The 23,207-nt window shown below is 40.7% G+C and overlaps 1 protein-coding gene and 1 non-coding gene across 2 annotated transcripts in view; both read right to left on the reverse strand.

The window, feature by feature from the left end:
• LOC124623120 (prostaglandin reductase 1-like) overlaps positions 1 to 23,207 on the reverse strand; it is a 43,005-nt gene extending 19,798 nt beyond the window's left edge. Inside the window, exon 1 of the mRNA XM_047148909.1 lies at positions 23,013 to 23,207. Coding sequence (XP_047004865.1) covers positions 23,013 to 23,207 — 195 coding nt within the window. The remainder of the gene's footprint in view (positions 1 to 23,012) is intronic.
• On the reverse strand, positions 10,622 to 10,696 carry Trnas-uga. The gene has a single exon. It is a non-coding gene; the product is annotated as a tRNA-Ser (tRNA).

Below are 23,207 nucleotides of genomic sequence, written 5' to 3' on the forward strand. Positions count from 1 at the left end.
ACGAAAGAAAAAGACCTAAAGACGTAGAACCTTTAAGGAAACATAGGGCGAAAAGATATTTTGGTAGGAGGTAGTGGACAACTAGAACCTGCAACATCACCCATCATCACTCTGAGTGCACGATGTTATCAACTATGCTACAGCCCCGACTTAGCAAGCGTATACGATACGCACTATCTAGACACTGTATCTATAAATGTCATTATTTGAAACTTAATATGTAAATCATACCAAAAATACTCGATTTTGATAAATCATCATTCTGTCGTAGCATTGAAATGGTATACGTTCGTAGTCATTTTATTATAACAAATCGTAGCCAAAACGACGCATTTTCGAGGTATCCTCAATTCGCTGAGGCTTTGAAACAGCTTATATTCGTACAACGTAGTCTACGAGAAAGAAAACTGAACACATACCATGTTTACCGCCATACAGTATGGCACCTCCAGTGCTGTGCTTGTAACATAAAACTAGGTCGCACCTCACTGGCCACATTCTCCTCCACCGTTCAAAAATCCGACATGCCACATACGTTATTTCACGCTACGCAGTGTAGTGGGACGTAGAATTCCATACTGTGACGTCACCAGCTCCTCGGCCGCATGCATTTTCACATCCCGTGGGACGATGGCTTAAGATTTATCTTAGAAGATAGCTTAAAGAAACGCAAACCTACGTTTATATTATTTGTAGTTTTACAGATGTCTTCTGACAGTGTTGGCTTGAATACATTCTTTTAAGTTCTAAAGGTAGCAGGAATGAAATACAGGGAACTAAAGATCGTATACAGCTTTTACAGAAACCAGATTGTGGTTATTTGAGCCTAAGGACATGAAAGGGAAGCAATGGTTGAAAAGGGAGTGGGGCAGGGTTGTAGCGTATCTCCGGTGTTATTCAATTTGTTCATTGCGCAAGCAGCACAGGAAGCCTAGGAGAATTTTGAAAAGGGAATTAAAATTCAGGAAGAAGAAATCTTAACTTTGAACTTTGGCGATGACATTGTAATTCTGTCAGAGATAGCAAGGACTTCGAGGAGCAGCTGAAAGGAGTGGATAGTCCCTTGAAAAGAGATTACAAGATGAGCATCAACATAAGTGAAACAAGAGAAATGGAATGCATTTGGACTAAATCAGGAGGATGTGAGGGAATTAGGTTGGGAAATGAGACACTGAAAGTAGTTCTTAATTTCAAGATTTTAAACATATTATATTTATCTTCACAATAAAGGATGGCAGCCAAAAACAGTTGCAGGATAGAATTTTTTTTCATTATTATTTTTTTTATTATTATTAATTAATAATTTTATTATTATTAATAATAATAAAAAAAAATAAAAAAAAATTCTATCCTGCAACTGTTTTTGGCTGCCATCCTTTATTGTGTAGTTCTTAATTGTTAATATTTGGGCGTAAAGGAACTGCCGATGGTTGAAGTAGAGGGAATATGAAATACCAACTGGCTACAGCAAGGAAAGCATTTTTAAAAGAAGAGGAATTTGTTAACATCAAACATAAATGTTAGTTTTCGGAAGTTCTTTCGTAAGGTACTTGTCTTGAGTGAAACCTTGGAGAGAAGCGGAGCGTGGACATTAAGCACTTCAGACTACTTTTGAAATGTAGTGCTAAAGAAGAATGCTCGAAAAGAGATAGTTGCACCATGTAATTAATGAGAAATACTGAATCGAACAGGAGAGAAAAGAACTTTATGGCACAACACCACTAAAAGAAGGGATCGGCTGTTAGGACACATTCTTAGGCATCAATGAATTGTCAACTTGCTGTTGGAGGGAAGTGTGTGTGCATGGGGTGGGGGAGTAAACATTGCAGAGTTTGACCAAGAGACGAATACAGAAAACAGGATCAAATCGATGTAAGTTGCAATTGTTATTCAAAGGTGGAGAGCTTTGCACAGGATAGACTAGAGACGAGAGCTGCATGAAGCCAGTCTTCGGATTGAAGACCACAACAACTACTTATGTTACAGTCGATTCTGCATAGCGATTTATGCCCAGTTTCACTGCTAAACATAAACATTTGTAAACTCAGCAAGATTTACGAAAAGAGTATACTGTCGTGCAGTGATTTCAAATTAAATAATTTCGTTGTGCATGTGTTGGGAAGTAAATTTTGCTTTTATTAATTTACACTAATTTTCTTTAAAGAATGATGAATATTCGAGCAGTTAGTGCGACGTTTTCCAAGTTAGAAGACTGTTATGGAATTTGCACAACAGACTATACTCAGCCGGCCATAGTGGCCGAGCGGTTCTAGGCGCTACAGTCTGGAACCGCGCGACCGTACTGGACCAAGTTCGAATCCTGCCTCGGGCATGGGTGTGTGTGATGTCCTTAGGTCAGTTAGGTTTAAGTAGTTCTAAGCTCTAGGGGACTGATGACCTGAGAAGTTAAGTCCCATAGTGCTCAGAGCCATTTGAACCAAGATTATACTCTTTACGTGAATTACGATAGGAACAGATGCTCGATACGAAATATCATTGACATCGAGAGATTGTGGAATAAAACACTAGTCACACTCGTGTCTGACAGTTCTGCATATTGTCCATAGCTCCTTGTTTTTACATAACTGTCACCGTTTAATTTTTAATACGAACACTGTTTGCGAAAATTACATAAAACAATTTGATATCTTCCCATAAATCGAGAAGGTTGGACAATGTTCAAAACAAAACGAAATGTTGTTACTGTCACTTCGGACTCTCATTTCGAAATTTGGAAATTTGTGGTAAGTGCTACGGGACCAAACTACTGAGATCATCCGTTCCTCAGCTTACACACTACTTGATCTAGCTTAAACTAAATTACGCTAAGGAAAACACACACACCCATGCCCGAGGGAGTAATCGAACCTCCAACAGGGGTAGCCACGCGAACCGTGACAAAGTGCCCCTGGCCACGCGGCTACCCCTCGCGGCACTCTCATTTGAATAATGCTCATCCTTATTGTACTTTCACCGTAGAAGTTGTGTTTGATTGCTTTTGCGGCATCGTTGTAGTCGATGGAGCTGGAAATAATATGAGGGTCGCTCGAAAAGAAATGCACCCTATTTTTTTAAACCCATCTTTTATTCTACATGTTTGAAAGTTTTACAGTGTGTAGATACATCCTTAGGAACAATATTTTCATTTCTCCACATAATTCCCACAACTCTCAACTGCCTTACGCCATCTTGGTCCAGCGCCATTATACCCGCACGGTAAAATTCTGGACCACCCTGTTGGAGCCACTGTTTGGCAGCGTGCACAAGGGAGTCATCATCTTGAAACCTTGTTCCACGAAGTCTTTCAGTTTCCCAAAGAGATGATGGTCACATGGAGCCAGGTCAGGATTGTAAGGCGGGTGTTTCAGTGTTGTCCATCCAAGTTTTGTGATCGCTTCCATGGTTTTGTGACTGACATGTGGCCGTGCATTGTCGTGCAACAGCAAAACATCCTGCTTTTGCCGATGTGGTCGAACACGACTCAGTCGAACTTGAAGTTTCTTCAGTATCGTCACATATGCATCAGAATTTATGGTGGTTCCATTTGGCATGACGTATACATGCAACAGTCCTTCGGAATCGAAAAACGCCGTAGCCATAACTTTTCCAGCAGGTGTGGTTTTGAATTTTTTTTCTTGGGTAAATTTGCATGATGCCACTCCATTGATTGCCTCTTCGTCTCTGGTGAAAAATGATGGAGCCATGTTTCATCACCTGTCACACCGCACCCGTGTACTCCGAGCTGATAGTCCATGCTGCTGCAAACGTCGGCGAACTGTTCGTGCATATGGTTGTTGTCTTGCAAATGTCCCCATCTGTTGCCTCAGAGATCGAGACGTGGCTGCACGATCCGTTACAGCCATGCGGATAAGATGCCTGTCATCTAGACTACTAGTGATACGAGGCCGTTGGGATCCAGCAAGGCGTTCCATATTACCGTCCTGAACCCACTGATTCAATATTCTGCTAACAGTCATTGGATATCGATCAACGCGAGCAGCTATGTCGCGATACGATAATCCGCAATCGCGATAGGCTACAATCCGACCTTTATCAAAGTCCTAAACGTGATGGTACGCATTTCTCCTCCTTACACGAGGCATCACTACAACGTTTCACGAGGCAACGCCGGACAACTGCTGTTTGTGTATGAGAAATAGGTTGGAAACTTACCTCATGTCAGCACGTTGTAGGTGATGCCAACGGCGCCAACCTTGTGTAAATGCTCTGAAAAGCTAATCATTTGCATACCACAGCATCTTCTTCCTGTCGGTTAAATTTCGCGTCTTAGCACGTCATCTTCGTGGTGTAGAAATTTTAATGGCCAGTAGTGTATTATTGTTATTATTGTTATTACTACTGAAACATCGCGGCAGATTAAAACTGTGTGCCAGATTGGGTTAACCTAAGCGTTCAAATGTTCAAATGTGTGTGTGTATTCCTAAGAGACGAAACTACTGAGGTCATCGGTCCCTAGACTTACACACTACTTAAACTAACTTATGCCAAGAACAACACACACACCCATGCCCGAGGGAGGACTTGAACCTCCTGCGGGAGGGGCCGCGCAGTCCGTGACATGGCGCCTCAAACCGCGCGGCGAACCTAAGTGTCTTGCCGGCGAATGCGCTTCACACTGAGACATCCAGGCACGACTCACGACCCACGTCCATAGCTTTACATCTACCAGTATATGCTACTAAAGTTTTCTTTATGATTTTCTTGCTGGAATATGAAAGTAAAATTAGTGTGACCCATAGTTTTATATTTATAACTATTGTTTTTAATAATGTCTGGATGTACTCTGAGGTATCTGGTATCTATTGTTATTGACACACTGTTCCGATGACCCAAAAGTTAAACTTTTTTTTTTATTATTTTAATACTGGAATGTGAAAGTATAACTAGTGTCCCACAGCTTTATATTTATAACTTTTATCTTTTCACTATACCTGGATGTATTTTGATGTATCTGTTACCTAGTGTCATTGAGACTGTGTTCGAATAGCTCAAAAGCTAAATAAATGTGTATGTTATTAAAACGTGTTTTTTAGAATATCGGAAGTTTAGTTTGCAAAACATTCTGTTTACAATATTCTTCCGGGTATTTTCCAGCTTTATCAAGCTTTTATATCGAAGACTGGCAGTGTATAAATTGCCTCAAAAACAACAATCAATAGGCAAAACTGATAGAAATAGTAATTACTACCTTTTTTGTTAGTTTGTAAAGTGATCCGTACATCTTATTCCACCATCTTTCGAGCGTATTCGGAATAGTGTTAATTCACGTCTGATATCGAGGCTGATAACCGTAGCTGATAGCCATGACTGATAGCCATCTTCAAGGTGAGTCGCTGGCAGAATATAAACCACTTGACTTAACACGTGGAGTAGGATCACGAGTACGACTGAGATGACTATGCTAACAACAAGAGTGTCAAGTCATAGATAAAACTTCATGAGTCTCACAAAGGGACCGCGCCTCTTCGTCATCACCGTTTTCGTCTAAATTTATGGTACATGCAGGGCTCGGCCAAAAATGGAAGTGACAGATGTGGGTGCTACAGATGGCCAAACGCTTAGAAAAGAGTAGCATTTTTGGCGCGGATCGGGTGAGACACGAGCTGTTTATGTTATCGTACTTTCTCCGCAGCAGTTGGCGCAGCGGAAAAGAGTACTGAACAGTCAGCCGAGGGCCGTGGGATCGTCTCTCTGTGTAGGAACTTATTTTTATTTTTAGTTTTTATGTTCCTTACACTGCAAATAAACCTAAACAATCACTCACTCACACACTCGAGAGTCCGTTACCGCAGCAACGTATTATCGCCATCTGTCCCTGTCTTGGGCTATTTCCTTCCACTCCGCTTCAGTACCTAGGCTCCTCAAATCAGCCTTCACATTGTCCTCCCATCTACGCCTCGGTCTCCCCACAGGACGTTTTCCCTCTAAGTGCCCTACCAGTACTCTGCTCGCTGCCCTGCCCTCATCCATTCGAGCTACGTGACCCGCCCATCGCAACCTACGTGATTTAATAATGCTGATTATGTCAGGGCTTGAATAGAGTTCGTAAACCTCTTAGTTACGCAGGTTTCGCCACTCTCCGATAATGTCATCCCTTTTTGCTCCGAATATTTTCCTCAAAATTTTGTTTTCAAATACCCGAAACGGCTTTTCATTTTGCACAGTGAGAGACCAAGTCTCACACCCATACAACATAACTGGTAGAATAATAGTTTTGTATATTCTAATCTTTAAATTCCTAAACAGTATCCGTGATGAAAGTAATCTATTCAGTGAGAAGTAGCACGCATTTCCCGTCCGTAATCTCTTCTTCAGTTCGGATTCAATCTCATTTCTCGAAGCCACGCCTAGATACTTAAATGTGTTAACTTTTTCAAACTGCGTGTCTCCCACTCTTAACATTTCCTGATCTACTGGTGTTGGCATTCTAGTAGTAGGCAGGTATTTAGTTTTGTCTTTACTTATCCTTAGACCTACACCTTCACTAGCCTTGATTAACGCATTCGCATTTGCTGTAACAAATTCTTCCCTATCGCTAATGATGTTTAGATCATCTGCAACTCGCTTCTATAAGTCTAACATACTTCTTTGGTATTCCAAGTTCCAAAAGAATTCTGTACAATGTTGATTGTAATACTGAATCATATGCTTTTGTAAAATCTATGAAAAGATTATGAACTGGTTTATTGTATTCCCATTTCTTTTCCAAAAATTTGACGCGGGGTGAATATTTGGTCTATAGTTGATCTGTTCCTCCGAAAGCCAGCTTGGTAATCCCCCACATTTTCATCTGCATGTGGGGTAAGCCTGCTTAGCAGAATATTCGAGAAAATTTTGGAACATAATGGCAATAGCGAAATTCCTCTATAATTACTACAATCCGTTTTGTCGCCCTTCTTAAAAATTGGGATCAGAATCGACTCCTGCCACTCTTCAGGTATCATCTCTGAGTTCCATACTTTAGTTATCACTTTGTGAACTACTTCCAACAATTTCTGTCCCCCATTTTTAACTAATTCTGCAGTTATGCAATCTGATCCTGGTGCTTTATGGTTTTCAATTTGTTGATTGCATCTCTTACTTCCTTTAACGTTGGCTCAGGTATCTGGGATTCTGCTGTATGTATTTCGTACGCCTGCTCATTTCCTGCTTCCTGGTGTACATTTAATACATGCATCCCCTCGAAGTGCATTTGTCCTAGCCTTGAACCCCTTCCTATAACCATTTATGTCCAGGTAAAGTCCCCTAGTGTTTTTTGTTTTACTGTTTGTTTCCGTTTTTTTTAATTTGATTGTTCAAATAATCCCTCTTCTTTGCCCGTAGCCTACGACCAACTTCCCTTCTCATGTTCAAGAACTCCTCTCGTTTTCTGTCTCCCATTCTATTCCAATCTAATCGCGCTTTTCTCCTTTCCTCTACCAATTTCTTGCATTCCTCACCAAACCACGATTTCCCCCTGTTCTTAATTGTACCTATAGTGACCTTCGGTACCTCTTTGATATTATTCCTCACAGTGATCCACAGTTTATTTACATCCTCGTCTTGATCTTCGTGTGTCCTGAGAGCATCAAACCTATTTGAAATTTCTATAATGTACCTTCTTCTAAAGTTTTCATCATTTAGCTTCTCAGTGTCGAACCTAACATGTTCTGCATTGTGACACCTTGATGTTGCTGTAGATAGCCGTTGGTGAACGTTGGCAACTACAAGAAAATGATCAGAATCGCAGTCTGCTGCCCTGAAAGTCCTAACATTTTCTTTACTAGTGTGCCATCTCCGATCTACAAGAACATGATCAATTTGGTTTCGGGTGTGTCCATCCAGACAGACTCAAATTGCTTTATGAATGTTCTTCCTTTTGAAAGATGTGCTCTCAGCAATCATGTCTTTTGAAACAGCATAATTAACCACCCTTGTGCTATTATCATTCGAAATGTTATGCAAACTTTATTTCCCAATTGTAGGCCGGAATGCTTCCTCCTGCACTATCTTCGCATTAAAATCACCTATGATTAATTTTGTGTGGTACGAGGAGAACTCATCAACCTAAATAATGCTCACTGTATTGTATTTGTTGATATTTTCATAGAACAAAGGGCAAAGGAAAATGTGGGATTGCAATTAAATTTCCAGAAGTGGTTGTAAGGCGTGCACAAAAACTTCGTATATAAAATTAGACACTTATTTTTTTTTTTGCAGTTGATGATTTCCACATACTGGACTAACGTTCATCGTAAAAACAGGGAAATCAGAAATTTTCGCGGCGTCTTGCACTCCTTATAAAGCCGTTACATTGTTATTTTACAGTTGCTATAAAAAAATACTCGGCTTACATTCATAAAAGTTTGTCTCTCATCGCGTAGTTCGTCGGCAAACCACACGTAGCGCATCATTTCGCCAAATATTCTTGAGAATAGCTAGTGACGTACAGCGGAATGTATTTTGAAGCAGTCTGCTCAGAACGTGATTTTTTTTTCTCTGGACGAGATAAGAGCAGTTTTGATGCTCTTTGGTCAAATGTTTTAGCAGACGATAAAATTGGATATCGCAGGATGGCTCTAGCGGAGTCCATTTGGAGGAGAAGGGGGGGGGGGGTGGGGAATTACTTTTCCAAAATCCTCGTCGTATAATTGTGAGTTTGATGCCCTCCCCACGAGTCATTCAATAGAAGAAATTTGTTCTCCTGCGCGTAGGGTTTCATCACATCAAATACACTATACTGAGCGTTATCTCGATTTGCTTCCGGTGTAAGTAACGTAGAAATTGAAAATAAAAAGCAGTTACCGGACAGGGAATCGATGCCAGGATCCTCAGATTGCCGTTCTGTACTCTTCCCGCTGCTCTAACTGCCCCCTGAAAACTACGCCAACACAAAGGGCTCATGTCTCGCCCGACCCGCGTAAAATTTCTATTTTTTTCATACGCGTGACCACCTGGAACGTCCACTTCTGTCTCTTTCATTCCTAGCCGAGCCCTGAATGTGCAGCGAATTCGGTAGAAATCGGTGGTGACGAATTGGCGCGGTACCCTAGTAAGAGTGAAATAAAGCAGAGTCAGCAAATCCACAGAGCTCACTAATTATGAGCATGATTATTAAAATGGACTGCATTTGTTGGAATGCCTGGCAGTGAAGACTCGGAACAATATTCCTCCAGCGGCGCAGACGTGAAATAAAGGGTTTCCATGATTTGTCGAACTGGAAACTCTCCTCTCGGTTGAGTAGGCTGTCTGCTAATCGTGTTTGCGCAGCTTCCTGAACTACTGAGTACCGATAGGATGAGGCTGTGGCCTGTACCTATACGTCCCCGTAGTCCACCGAATGGCCAGTGCGAGTACAACGTTGAGCCGCTGCAGAACGCTGGTGTGTCGCTGTTGACCTGTGCACCGCTCTCGCGTGATGCGTATTGTTTGTCCTACGTACCTCTTACCACAACGACAAGGCATTTTATTTGTACCCGCTTTTGTTGAAAGTAGACCATTTTTCACAGATCTCAGAAGAGATGCTATCTTGGCCCGTGGCAAGATCATATGTACTTTATGTACTTTATCATTATTCTGGCAGTTTGGGTAAAAACATTTCCCACAAACGGCAGAAAAGCCGTAGATTTTTCCATCTCTTTCTTCTTGCTTTTTCTTTGGATGGTCTGACGTTCTCGCTTGTAGAATCCTATAAATTTGACGGTTAGTGCCTCCATTTTAAATGAGTACGTTTTTGAAGGGTACCAGTTCATCCTATAGGCTGTCAGCGTCGCACATTACATATGCCCTTCAGCAGGGTTGAAAGTTTATCATCCGCAATACCATAAGAAGAAATAATAATATCCCAGACGCTCCCCTGCAAGATGATGAACTATTCTATCCGCTGGGAAAAGTGCAAGTAACGCATTGTCATTACATCGTTTGCACGAAGTATTATAGTAATACGAACTCCTGAAAAACACTGGGGAGAACATAATATACACAATTTATTGCAAGCTACATTAACGATCCTCTAAAATGAATTTTCGATCGTATACAAAAGAAACTCCGCCTGAACAGTCCAAGAAGGCCCAACAGTACCGACCGACCGCCGTGACATCCTCAGACGGCCTCAGTAGCCGTGCGCTTCTAGGTTCTACAGTCTGGAGCCAAGCGACCGCTACGGTCGCAGGTTCGAATCCTGCCTCGAGCATGGATGTGTGTGATGTCCTTAGGTTAGTTAGGTTTAAGTAGTTCTAAGTTCTAGGCGACTGGTGACCGCAGAAGAAAATGTATTGTGAAGTGGTTTTTTAAGTTTGATAATGCCGTTGAAGTGCAACGCCAATGGAGACGGGAGTTTGAATCAGAACTACCAACCTGCTTAACAATTAAACGTGTCACTGTCAAGATTTAATTGCATAGGACGATTTGCGATATCCACAAAGGAAGATCAGGAAGACAGCATACAGCTACAAGTCCTGCATCGGCGGCTCTCGTGTTGGAAACGTTTGTTAATTTTTCACAGAAGTCTGCTACGCAATGTGCACATGAAGTGGGGGTTAGCAGTACTAGTCTAGAATGAGATTTTCACTCTGCAGCGGAGTGTGCGCTCACATGAAACTTCCTGGCAGATTAAAACTGTGTGCCGGACCGAGACTCGAACTCGGGACCTTTGCCTTTCACGGGCAAGTGCTCTACCAACTGAGCTACCCAAGCACGACTCACGCCCCGTCCTCACAGCTTCACTTCAGCCAGTACCTCGTCTCCTACCTTCCAAACTTTACAGAAGCTCTCCTGCGAACCTTGCAGAACTAGCACTCCTAAAAGAAAGGATATTGCGGAGACATGGCTTAGCCAGAGCCTGGCAGAAGTGAAGCTGTGAGGATGGGGCGTGAGTCGTGCTTGGGTAGCTCAGTTGGTAGAGCACTTGCCTGAGAAAGGCAAAGGTCCCGTGTTCGAGTCTTGGTGCGGCACACAGTTTTAATCTGCCAGGAAGTTTCATAGCAGTACCAATGTACGAAGAATTCTGAAATCTGCAAAGTGGAAAGTTTACATTCCACGATTACTGCACGCGATTAATGATGACGATCCTGATCGCCGAATCCAATATTGCGAAGGGCATCAGCAAATGGTGATTAATGAGGAACAATTTGTGACGAAGAAGAGTGGAGTGACAAGGCACAATTTAAACTTAATGGAATCGTGAAACGGCATAACAGTTTGTACTGGGCACCGGAAAATCCGCATGTTTATGTGGATAAAACAGTCTCTCTACCGGGCGTTCACGTGTGGTGTGGACTATCATCTAGAGGCTTAGCAGGACCCTTTTTCTTTTATGCTACTGTCACTGGAAAAGGGTACCTGGAAATGTTATGCACCTCAATTTTGCCGGGTATACGTGCGCTTTATGGAGCTGATGAAGTGGTCTTCTTCACGGTCGCCAGATCTAACACCTATGTACTTGTGGGAAACTCTGAAAGATAACGTCTATTGATACAAGCAACGCATGCAGGAGGAACTTCGCCAGGGGATTACAGCGACATGTGCAGCGGCTTCCACTGACGTAGTTGCCGCGACCGCTCATCGTTCTGTTATTGCGTATAGCCGCCAGCGGTGAACATTTTGAATATTTAAAGTAACCATGTGCTAAACTAAAGGTTATACAACATGTGCGATCAATTATTATATGTAAAATAAACACATAAGTAATAATTTTCCTTTCTTACAGTGAGTATACATTTTTCTGGCGGACTCGATATTTTGGGATTTTCCGCAAAGCTCGATAGCAACTCGGTTTTCGAATCATCGTTATATCATAATTCGGCAGATTTTTTTTTTTGATCGCAGAAAACCATTTGATTAACAATTACATAAAAAGTCTTTGTTTTTACCTTAGACCTTATTCCGGGCACGATTTTACATCATCCTTAGCCGTATCTTCCACGCCGTACTCTGACAGCTTACATACGACTGCCATGCTATGTACTCTGGCCAGAGAGTTTCGCTTTCTGTTCTGAAACTGCTAGACTTCTGCGATGCCGCTACTCTTCTCTAAAAATCTTGCGTACAAGTACATTAATACCGTGCTTCCAAAAATCAGGTCACTACTCTGAAACTCCAAACAAACAAAAACCATTATTACTTTATTTTGCAGGATTTGTCCTTGTTCTTGATAGCAGAAGTATTTGTTCATTAACACGCGGACATATAAGAATTTCAAATTCTTAGCAGAAATATTGGCAACTGTCATCGGTTGGTGGTTAAACATTCGTCAGCTTATGATACTTCCGTTTTACCATTAAAAAATACCTTCTAAAATGCGACTGTGTTTCACGTACAGAATACGGTTTCAGACTCTTGCTACAATTCATAATAAAAAAACTAACATTCCAGTCATTCTGCATTTTCACTTTTCTTCCCCACTCGAGATACAACGTGAATTCTATTGTAGTTGCTTCCAACGTTACGAATTTCTAGAACATAAGAAAAAAACATGAACCTCATTTTACCAAAATCACGAAGTTAACAATATATAATTATCACAGATAATTCTGTACAAGGAGTAAACAGCTAATTCATGCAACGGAGAGCTCATCTGAATAAAATTAATTCTATGGTACGTAGACTAAAATAAATTGTTGTTCCTTCTCCATTGTTAATGAAATCTAAAAAGGTGCTTAGATTAAATATTTATGATTAATTAAAATTTTCCCATACCAAGCGTTATGATCTTCGAACTTTGTCTTGAAGAGACGTAATCAGCTTGAAATTATCCTTTCCATTTGTCATTGGATCTGATCAAATTTCGGGGAATTTTAAGATTCGTGAGCAAAATTATTTCAAGCTGGATTTCAGTACATTGTGATTTTAGTGTGACCGAACGATCTTGCACAATGATTTATCAAAATAGGTGTAATCTCAGGCATCTGTACGACCACTCCAAGATCACATAACGAATGTGGAGGTATTGAATAGAATTGGGGAGAAGAGGAGTTTGTGGCACAACTTAACTCGAAGAAGGGATCGGTTGGTAGGACATGTTCTGAGGCATCAAGAGATCACAAATTTAGCATTGGAGGGCAGCGTGGAGGGTAAAAATCGTAGAGGGAGACCAAGAGATGAACACACTAAGCAGATTCAGAAGGATGTAGACTGCAGCAAGTACTGGGAAACGAAGCAGCTTGCACAGGATAGAGTAGCATGGAGATCTGCATCAAACCAGTCTCAGGACTGAAGAACACAACAACAACAATATTTGATTCTCGATGGATTTTACAAAGCACGAATGTATTCTCATTTCTGAAAGAGTTTTGATTATTATCTACGACTTTGATTGCGCCAAAAGAGGAAAATCCCAGTCTGTTTTGTTTGAGTGGCGTTATCTGTTGTGTCAGCACATATGCGGCACACAGCCGGGGAGCGAATTAGCGCGGCTAACAGATGGCACGGGTGCTACGTCATCGTTCTCTCCACCTGCACGACTTGCAGTAATGGACGTGGTGTACAACTAGAGTACCGTCTGCAAAACCTACTTTTCGATTGCGCAAGAACATGTAACATAGTTTGCAATAAGCTAGTATCTCGTCAGTTCGACATAATATAGAGGTGCAGAGGAATTTTAACACCCTCGAAACAAATATCACATATACCGAGTTCATTTGTTTGAGTTGTTTCTAAAATAATGTTACTTTGCACTTGTAACATTAAACCTGTAGAAGTGTTTCGATGCACTACTACGTCTGAAATTGCTGTGCTGTTCGGCTGATGTTTCGTAATGTCCGCTAAAGCTTCCTAACCGTTTATCGCAAATTCGTGGTTGGATCCTTTGTAAACGGCCGACCTCCTTTCCTACTCTCCACCAACATGCGCACCAAAGTTCTCTTGTCACCTAACGACCTCGCCGTCTGCCGGACGTTAAAATATAATCACGTTTCTTCTTTAAGTCATGTTCCGATTACAGATGTTCATCGGGAAATGAGAACGGGTACTCGCTTAGCGAGATCTTGACTACCCGACACCAACACGCTACATGTATCAACAGCTGGACCTAGTGTCAAAGGCACAAGGAGAGTTCTGCCGCCTCCTACCCATGATAGGGCAAGAGAAACCAAACTACATCTACATGATTACTCTGCAGTTCACTGTTAAGTTCCGCCCAGAGGGTTCACCGAACCACATTTAAGCTATTTTTCTACCGTTCCACTCTTTAACGGCGTGCGGGAAAAACGAACATTTAAATCTTTCAGTATGAGCTGTGTTTTTTCTTATTTTATTATGATAATCATTTCTGCCTATTTAGATGGGTACCAACAAAACATTTTCAAACTCTGGGGAGAGAGTTGGAAACTGAAATTTCGTGGGAGGATCCTGCCACAACGAAAAACGCCTTTGTTTTATTGATTGCTATTTCGATTCGCGTATCATACCCGTGGCACTCTCTCCCCTGTTTGGCGACAGTACGAAACGAGCTGCCATTGTTTGAACTTTTTCGATGTGCTCCGTCCCTGCTACCCGATGCGGATCCCAAGCTGCTCAGCAATACTCCAGAAGACAAGCGTAGTGTTGAGCGGTCTTTTTAGTAGACCTGTTGCATTTCGTAAGTGTTCTGCCAATAATTTGCAGTCTTTGGCTTGCTTTCTCCACAACGTTATCTACGTGATCGTTTCAATTTAAGTTATTTGTAACTGTACTCGCTAAGTTACTTCAATTTACAGCCTTTAGATTTGTGTGACTTATCGTGTAACCGGAATTTAACAGATTTCTTTAGCACTCACATGGATGATTTCACGTTTTCATTATTTAGAGTCAGTTGCCAGTTTCCGCGCTAGCTTATATCTTGTTTAAATCATTTTGCAATTGGTTTGGTCATTTGATGGGTTGACAAGACTGCAAATGACAGCATCACCTGCAAACAATCTAAGAGGGCTGCTCGGACTGTCTCCTAAATAGTGTATGTAGATCAGGAACAGCAGACGGCCTATAACACTTCTTTGGAAAACGACAGGTATCACTTCTGTTTTACTGAATGATTTTTCGTTATATACCACGAATTGTAACCTTTCTGACTGCAAATCACAAATCCTGTCGCGTAACTGAGACGATACTCCATAGGCATGCGGTCTGACTAGAAATCTTTTGTGAGAAACAGCGTTAAAAGCCCTCTTGAAATGTAAAAATCCGAAGTCAATTTTTCACCCCATGTCGATAGCACTCATTACATCGTGAGAATAAAGACCTAGTTGTGTTTCACGTGAACGATGTTTACTGAATCCGTTCTGACTAGCCGGCCGCGGTGGTCGAGCGGTTCTAGGAGCATCAGTCCGGAACCGCGCGACTTCTACGGTCGCAGGTTCGAATCCTGCCTCGGGCATGGATTTGTGTGCTGTCCTTAGGTTAGTTCGGTTTAAGTAGTTCTAAGTTCTAGGGGACTGATGACCTCAGATGTTAAGTCCCATAGTGCTCGGAGCCATTTGAACCATTCGTTCCATTTGTCAATAAACCTCTTTCTTCGAGGTAAGTAATAATGTTCGAACACAGCATATGTTCCAAAATCCTACTGCAGATCAACGTTGGTGATATGGATCTGCAATTCAATGTATTACTTCCTTTTTTGGGTATTGGTGGGACTTGTGCAACTTACCAGTCTGTGGATACGGAACTTCCTACGAGCGAGTGGTCGTGTGTGATTGCTAAGTATGGAGCTCTTGTCTCAACGTACTCTGAAAGGAACCTGATTCGTGTACAATTTGGTTAGCATGCTTTGCGTTCATTAAGTGACTTGAGCAACTTCGCTACACCCACGACATCTACTAAGTTACTCATGTTGGCAGTTGTAGGATGTTTGACATTAGAGCGGATTATTACAACCGTGGTTACTCGCGGTCAACAACAGGATGTGCTGTGCAATGTGTCCATGGTTGATACTATAGCAATGTGTAGTAGACTAATAACCTGTTATCAGTGTTATTCTACGTGTAACTAATGTTCATAGTGCGTTTTAGCGGCAGAACGCATGTCTTGTACCTTAATTCATATACAGGTTTAGAGCGCAGTATTACGGTAATTCGCCTCCATCTCTTCTGTGGCATCCGCCGAGAGGTCGGACATAGACTTGTCTTCTGTGGGCTCGTGCCTATTTATAGTTTATGTTTTGGGTATTACCAGGATAATACGCCAAATACGTGTGCTAAACCCTCAGTAGCAAACGTATTGCAACCCTGGGCAAGCCACTGTGGGGGCTGTCGTATGAATTCCATATTATCGTACATACACTGGTTAAATGCTCAGCATTCAGGAAAAGTAAGCACATTGCAGAAAATACCGTTCTTGTGCAACACAACTAGTTCTTTATTCTCATGAAGAAATGGGTGCTATCGACAGGGGATCTCAAATTGACAGCATATTTTTAGATAGGTTTTTGACACCGTGCCTCAGAAGAGAATTCTAATCCAATTGCGTACCTATGGAGTACCGTCTCAGTTGTGCGAGTGTCTTCGTGATTTTCTGTGAGAAAGGTCACGTTTCGCAGTAATCGACGGAAAGTGATACAGTAAAACATAAGCAATATCTGGCATTCCCCAAGCTAGTGTTATAGGTCCTTTGTTGTTCCTAATCTACATAAACCATTTAACAGACAATGTGAGTAGCGCTCTTAGATTGTGTGCACATGCAGTACTCATTTACCGTCCAGTAAAGTCATCAGAAGATCAAAACCAATTGCAAAGTGCTTTAGAGAAGGAATTTGTATGGTGTGAAAAGTGGCAATTGACCCTAAATAATGAAAAGTGTGAGGCCACCCTCACGAGTACCTGCTAAAAGGAATTCGTCACTTTTCGGTTGCACGATAAATGACACAAATCTGAAGGCCGTGAATTCAAGTAAATACTTAGGGGGTACAATTACGAACAACGTAAACTGGAACGATCACATAGACAATGTTGTGGGGAAGGCGAACCAAAGACTGTGATTTACTGATACATCATTTAGAAGGTGCAATAGAAGCCTACATCTCACTTGTCCGTTCTGTGCTAGAGTACTGCTGTGCGGTGTGGTCATCGAAAAAATTCGAAGGGCAGCTCGTTTTTTACTGTCGCGAAATAGGGGAGAGTGTATTATGGCTAAGATACACGAACCAGTGGTGGCAATCATTAATACGAAGGCATTATTTGTTCCGGCGAGATTTTTTTCACGAAATTTAAATTACCAACTTTCTCCTCCGAATGCAAAAACATCTTGTTGACGCCCACCTACATAAGGAGATTATCGCAATGAAACAAGAGGAATCAGAGCTCTCAGGGCAAGATTTTCGTTTTCTTTTTGCCCACGCGCTGTTCGAGAATGGAACGGCAGAGAAATAGTGTGAAAGTGGTTCGATGTACCCTCTGCCAGGTGCTTAGTTGTCAGTTGCATGGTAGTCACGTGAATATAGACGTATATTACTATGAGAACCATTTTCAATGAAATCGGTTTTAATCTGTAGATCAACTTATTATTAGCTGCGAGAAAGCCTCGTTTCTTCTCGTTCGCCTACGGTAGCCGTTAAAAACTGGTTTTAGAATTGAAAAACCCGTCAAATACTAAATCCGTTATAATAATAAATGAAAAGCACCAGTTTGCTTTTGTTCTACAATATTACTTTTATTGCTAACCGGTTCCCGGCTTACAAGGCCATCTTCAGACATTTACTTGTAAGCCGAAAACCGGTTAGCAATAAAAGTAATATTGTAGAACAAAAGCAAACTGGTGCTTTTCATTTATTTTATAATGTTGTTATACCAAAAACCGATGGAAGATTCTGTCAATATGACTAAATCCGTTCTATAATCGTGTTCTTAGTGGCAAAGAATCTCAAAGCTAAAGATACCAATTGCGAAATTTGTACTGTATACTTACGGAATCTCGTCGTCAACATCTTCCTTAACAAGGCACAGCCTACTGCCTTTACCCACCTGTTTTTCTATTCCGCTTGTAGTTCAGGATCTAGGTGAATTCTACGACTTGTGATTCTCATGAGGTGTTGTCTCCAATTTTCATGATTCTTTTGAATCTTTTTAGTGCTGAAAATATATAATTCTGTTCAGATATCTTCATTTATACATAACTATGTCTCTTCACGTGCAGCCCTTCGTCCACCCGAGGCGGAATTCTATTGCATTTTTTCTTAATTTTTTGGTAACGCCGTTTTCGCTTCCGTAGGATAAGACAGGAGCCGCCATCACTTCATAAATTTCTTGGTGATCTCTTATTGTGGTTTATGGCTTATTGCTCTGCTAATTGTACCACTGGGAACTTGAAATCTGTTATTTTCAATATTGGAGTCAAAATCAAAACGTAAATTGCAGCCCAAGTACGAGAGTCGAGAGACTTGTTCTCAAACTGAATTATCTAAAACAGTTTTTGATCTGACTGTATATTTCCCTTGCATTGCCAATACCTTCGTTTTATTACCATAAATTTTAAATTGCTTGCATATTTCTTTCAGCTGGTATACTGATCATTGTGCGTCTTTCTCATTCTTGTGAATGATAACGATAACATCAGCGAACAGAAGAACATTTGTGATCTTAATTCCTTTGTTTGTATTACATTTTCATTTACAAAGAGTGAAGCCACTGTAAATATCAGAATGAATAGCAGATGGCACGTCCTTTTCTTACACCTTCGTTAATACCTATTTCTTCTAATACATACCTACCTATGTTTGTTACAAAGCGTGTATTTTTAAAGACTTTTCACTACCTCTGTTAGGTGATAAAGGTTATCCACATTCAGGAGCAATCTTCCTTTGGCTATCATGACTGACGTGGTCGAAAGTCTGCTCAAGTCCAAAATGGCCATATGTGTTTCTCGATTAACATCACTGTGTTTTTCTAAAATCTTCTTAATTACAAACACATTGTCCATGAATGTATGATATGATATAAATCAATTTCGTTTCCCAGAAATAACAGCTTCTGTAATATTTTTCTTGTGGTCATTAACTATCGTTGAGTATAGCTAATAGCCAGAGTTGAGAAGAATGACGCCACGATAGTTTCCGTAGATATGTTGTGCATCATTGCTGTCCTTCGTGTAGGAGTGATAACACGGATGTTCACAGCGCTGACAGAAGTTGAAGGCGGGCTGTGCTATTTGCCATGACGATTTTCTGGAAGTTTTGGCCCTAAATGTGAATGAAGTTACGAATTTGATAAATGTATTCAGTCTCTGTAATATCGATAAAATCATATTCTTTGTAAGACTGTGTTTGACACCGGCGATGTCGGTCAGAGAAGTTAACTTTGCTTTGTCAGAGTACGTCGGAAAACAGCAGTTGCAGAGTGTGTTGAATAGTCACGCAAAGTATTTGATTTGAAAAGGATGGAAGCTGGTCTGCTGTGTTGTGGAGGCAGCATTATTCAAAAAGGATTTTGTAATAATATGTTTTAAGGAAAGATAGTGAGTAAATGAAATTATATTGATGAAAGAATGATAAAAGTCAACTTTTAAGGTAATTTAGTTTTTTATATTTGTAACTGTGTAGCTTCTTGTTGCTAGAACATTGCGTATGGTTGAAGTTTGCTGTAGAAATTTTGTAATGGAGTATATGGTCCTGTCTTATAGTTGAAACAAGTGTCAGGGGAGGCAACAGTACACAGGGGAGTTATTAAGAAATATTTTGCTAACTTGTCTAGACGTGAGGACCTTACGAGAAGGTGTATTGTTGTTGTAACTTAATGAAGCAGAGCTAAACTTGTAGCCTTTCTTCTCATTTAACACTAGTTAAGATTAGTTTCCCATTTTCATTTATGCTACGGTCGCAGGTTGGAATCCTGCCTCGGGCGTGGATGTGTGTGATGTCCTTAGGTTAGTTAGGTTTAAGTACTTCTAAGTTCTAGGGGACTGATGACCACAGATGTTAAGTCCCATAGTGCTCAGAGCCATTTGAACCATTTTCATTTACTTGCTCAATCGCATTGCACATCGCGAACTGTGAACTGACAAGCGGTTATGAAAAATGGTAATATACTATCTTGCACTGCACATAGCAAGTATGATTAAATAAATTTGATTTTTAACAGTCACACCATTATTCCTAGTAGCAACAAGTTGCGGAGCAGATGAGCGTTCAGTGCCCACATGTAGGCCAATAAATTGAAGTACCACCAAAGTTCATGTTCCAATGTAAGGCACGGTGTTTGCCAGAGTGTATTTGTGAAAATAATATCAGTATCACTTCAGAAGTTTTGCACCAGTAAAAGATCTTGTGAATTTTCATGCAGTTTTATCAGAAAGTCAGATGCATTAATTTTTTTGTTAATTTGCTGTTTAATTATAATAACAGTACCGGTACAGTGAGTTTTTGTAAGACTAACGATAAATATATTAGCAATATTCAGGGCCAACATTTTTAAATGAGTAATTTTGTTTTGCACTGAGATGGCGTATGTAAATTTCATTGAAAACGGATTGCCCTCTCACAGACCAATTGTTTGATGTACGGGCTAGTGTGTATCTTGCATCGTGTAGCGTGAGATCCTCAAATTTCCCTTTAAAAATAAATTTTCACATAGTTACGAACTTCACATTGACGAACACGAGGTTCAAAAAATAAGTTGCTTCCAAAAGTGATCGTCCGTTTTCCGTGACCAACGAAATGATGAGGAAAACTATCCAAACAATTCGTGGTAACCGTCTTTTCAGGATGTATCATTTGTTGGACAACTATTTGCATGTTTCTCGAATTGTAAGTAGTTTGTTGCCAATAGTTCTGTGCTCGTTGGGTTAACAGTCATGTGGTAGAATTATATTCAGAGGGAGTTAAGTAACTCATGAAGAGATATGATAAATGCTTAAATCTGACCGGTGATTATGTAGAGAAGTAATGCAAACGTCTATAGTAAATCCCCACTAATTCCTTCCCTTCCCGACAAAAAAATAAACAAATAAAAAATTGAAATGTATGTGAATTCCTAAGGGACCAAACTGCTGAGGTCATCGGTCCCTAGACATACACATTGCTTAAACTATCTTACACCACACACACCCATGTGGGAGGACCCGAACTTCCGCGGTAGGGGCCGCGCAATCTGTGACATGGCGCCTCAAACCGCGCGGCCACTCCGCGCTGCTTCCCTTCCCCTCCTATTCACCTGTAGGCCGGAAAGGTTCCGGATGGTAAAACCATGAAAACATTGGTATAGGTTTAAATGTTGATGTGTCACTTAATAATCGTTCTTCTGTTTACACTCTTGAAATAGCTAACTAATTCGTATGAGCATGAAGATTTATTACGTAACTGTCTACAGATGTGCCTTCTGAGCGGATATTTAATTCACACTCAATCTTTTTCCAAACATGTTTAAACATCCGATGACTCGTGACTTCATCTACTCCGAGGGTCCCCTTAAATCCAAGCGCTGCGCCCCGCTCAAGAACTGCCTCAAAAAAACAACAATATAACACAAAACAAATGTTTGACCATATAAAAATGTCGTTTGCATTAAAATGACTCTTTCATGTATTTTTTAAACATCATTAACATTATTATAATATTCGCTGTAGAAACGTTTTTTTTCCATTCATATACGGCGACGAGGGTTCTAACTAATAAAAAAATTGTTTTTTTTTTTTAAATTTTACTATTCACGCTTAAATATTGTACGTGGTGGGAGATTATGATTACTTTTACATAGCTATAACAATGAAATCCTACACGAAGCTGAAATGCGGTCGTATTGCACCTTTTGTTCATAAATGGTTATCAAGAATACTTTCTTTCGTATGAAATGCTAATGACATAAAACACTGCAATATACCATAATTTACTATGTAAAAAGTCTTAAACTTAAGAAAAGAGGGGCCACAGGCTACAGAAACTTCATACGCCTAATGATTACACGACTAATCCAGAATTACATTTCGCAAAAAATTCTGTATCTTCACACGCCGACAACGAATAACATACGTATCTGTGTTGCGTACAGGGACACAACAATTTAGAAACCTGCTCAGTTTGCTTTCTCAAGCTTACATAATGAGTTACGCTAAATTCTATCTCTTTGATCGCTTAAATGGATATTAAAATGCGGTAGTGTATTCATCAAGTTTGTTAAATGTTTGAATTTGCATTGCAAACTTCAACGCATTTAATCCAGTCGCACATTTTTGTGATATCATTACATATCTTCTGAACTCTGGCTACTAGCTATACTCAACGATAGTTAATGACCACAAGACAAATATTACAGACTAAAAATACACGCTTTGTAACAAACATAGGTAGGAATTTATTAGAAGAAATAGTTATTAACGAAGGAGAAAGAAAAGGACGTGGCACTCTGCTATTCATTCTGTTATTTACAGTGACTTCACTCTTTGTAAATGAAAATGTAATATAAACAAAGGAGTTAAGATTACAAATGTTCTTCTGTTTGCTGATGATATCGTTATCATTCAGAAGAATGAGAAAGACGCATAATGTTACATTTCAACTTAACTACTACGTCCACGGTTTGTTAGATTCATTATTACAGCTGCAGATAACTATTTTAGAAAACATTTATGTGATCCCGACTTTCTATAATTCGGACTAGGACTGGCCCCAATTATACAGGTTTCGCTGTAGTTTTAAGACTTTTCTACTAAATTGGCTGAACAATTTCAATATTTCATTTATATCTGTAGTTCTCTGTAGGGAGCTTCCGATAAGTATCGTCGTTCAGTAGCGCACAGATCTTCGTGTCATAGTCCTCGAACTCCATAATTACGGCGGCATTGCCCTTGTCAGCGGGAAGTACCACAATGCTTTCATCATTACGTAGTGCTCGAAGGCCGTTGCGCTCAGCCCTGGTCATGTTGGATGCTGGTAACTTCGCCTTTGTCAGTATAAAGCTGGGTTCTCGCCGTATTTTGTCCGCTGTTTCATGTGGGAGGTTGTGGACTGCCTGTTCAACACCGCTTATTATTTCACAGACAGGAATGTCCCTCGGGGAAGGTGCGAAATTAAGTCCTTTCTTAAGTGCCGACATTGCACCCGCGTCTATATCTCTCGCCGTCAAGTTGATGACGGTGCGTTCTGAAGATCTGTGGTCCGCACCATGTTGTTGTTGCGAAAGGCGGCCGAACTTTCCTTTCTGCTTCTCTGTAGTTCGTTTCTGTGCTGACGTCTGTTGAGATACCGTAGCAGCGTCGACCCATTCCCAGTCCAAAGCTGTGAGTGTTTTTGATAACTGCAGGTGCAAGGCCAT

Source organism: Schistocerca americana, chromosome 7, assembly GCF_021461395.2.
Source record: "Schistocerca americana isolate TAMUIC-IGC-003095 chromosome 7, iqSchAmer2.1, whole genome shotgun sequence".
Lineage (NCBI taxonomy): Eukaryota > Metazoa > Arthropoda > Insecta > Orthoptera > Acrididae > Schistocerca > Schistocerca americana.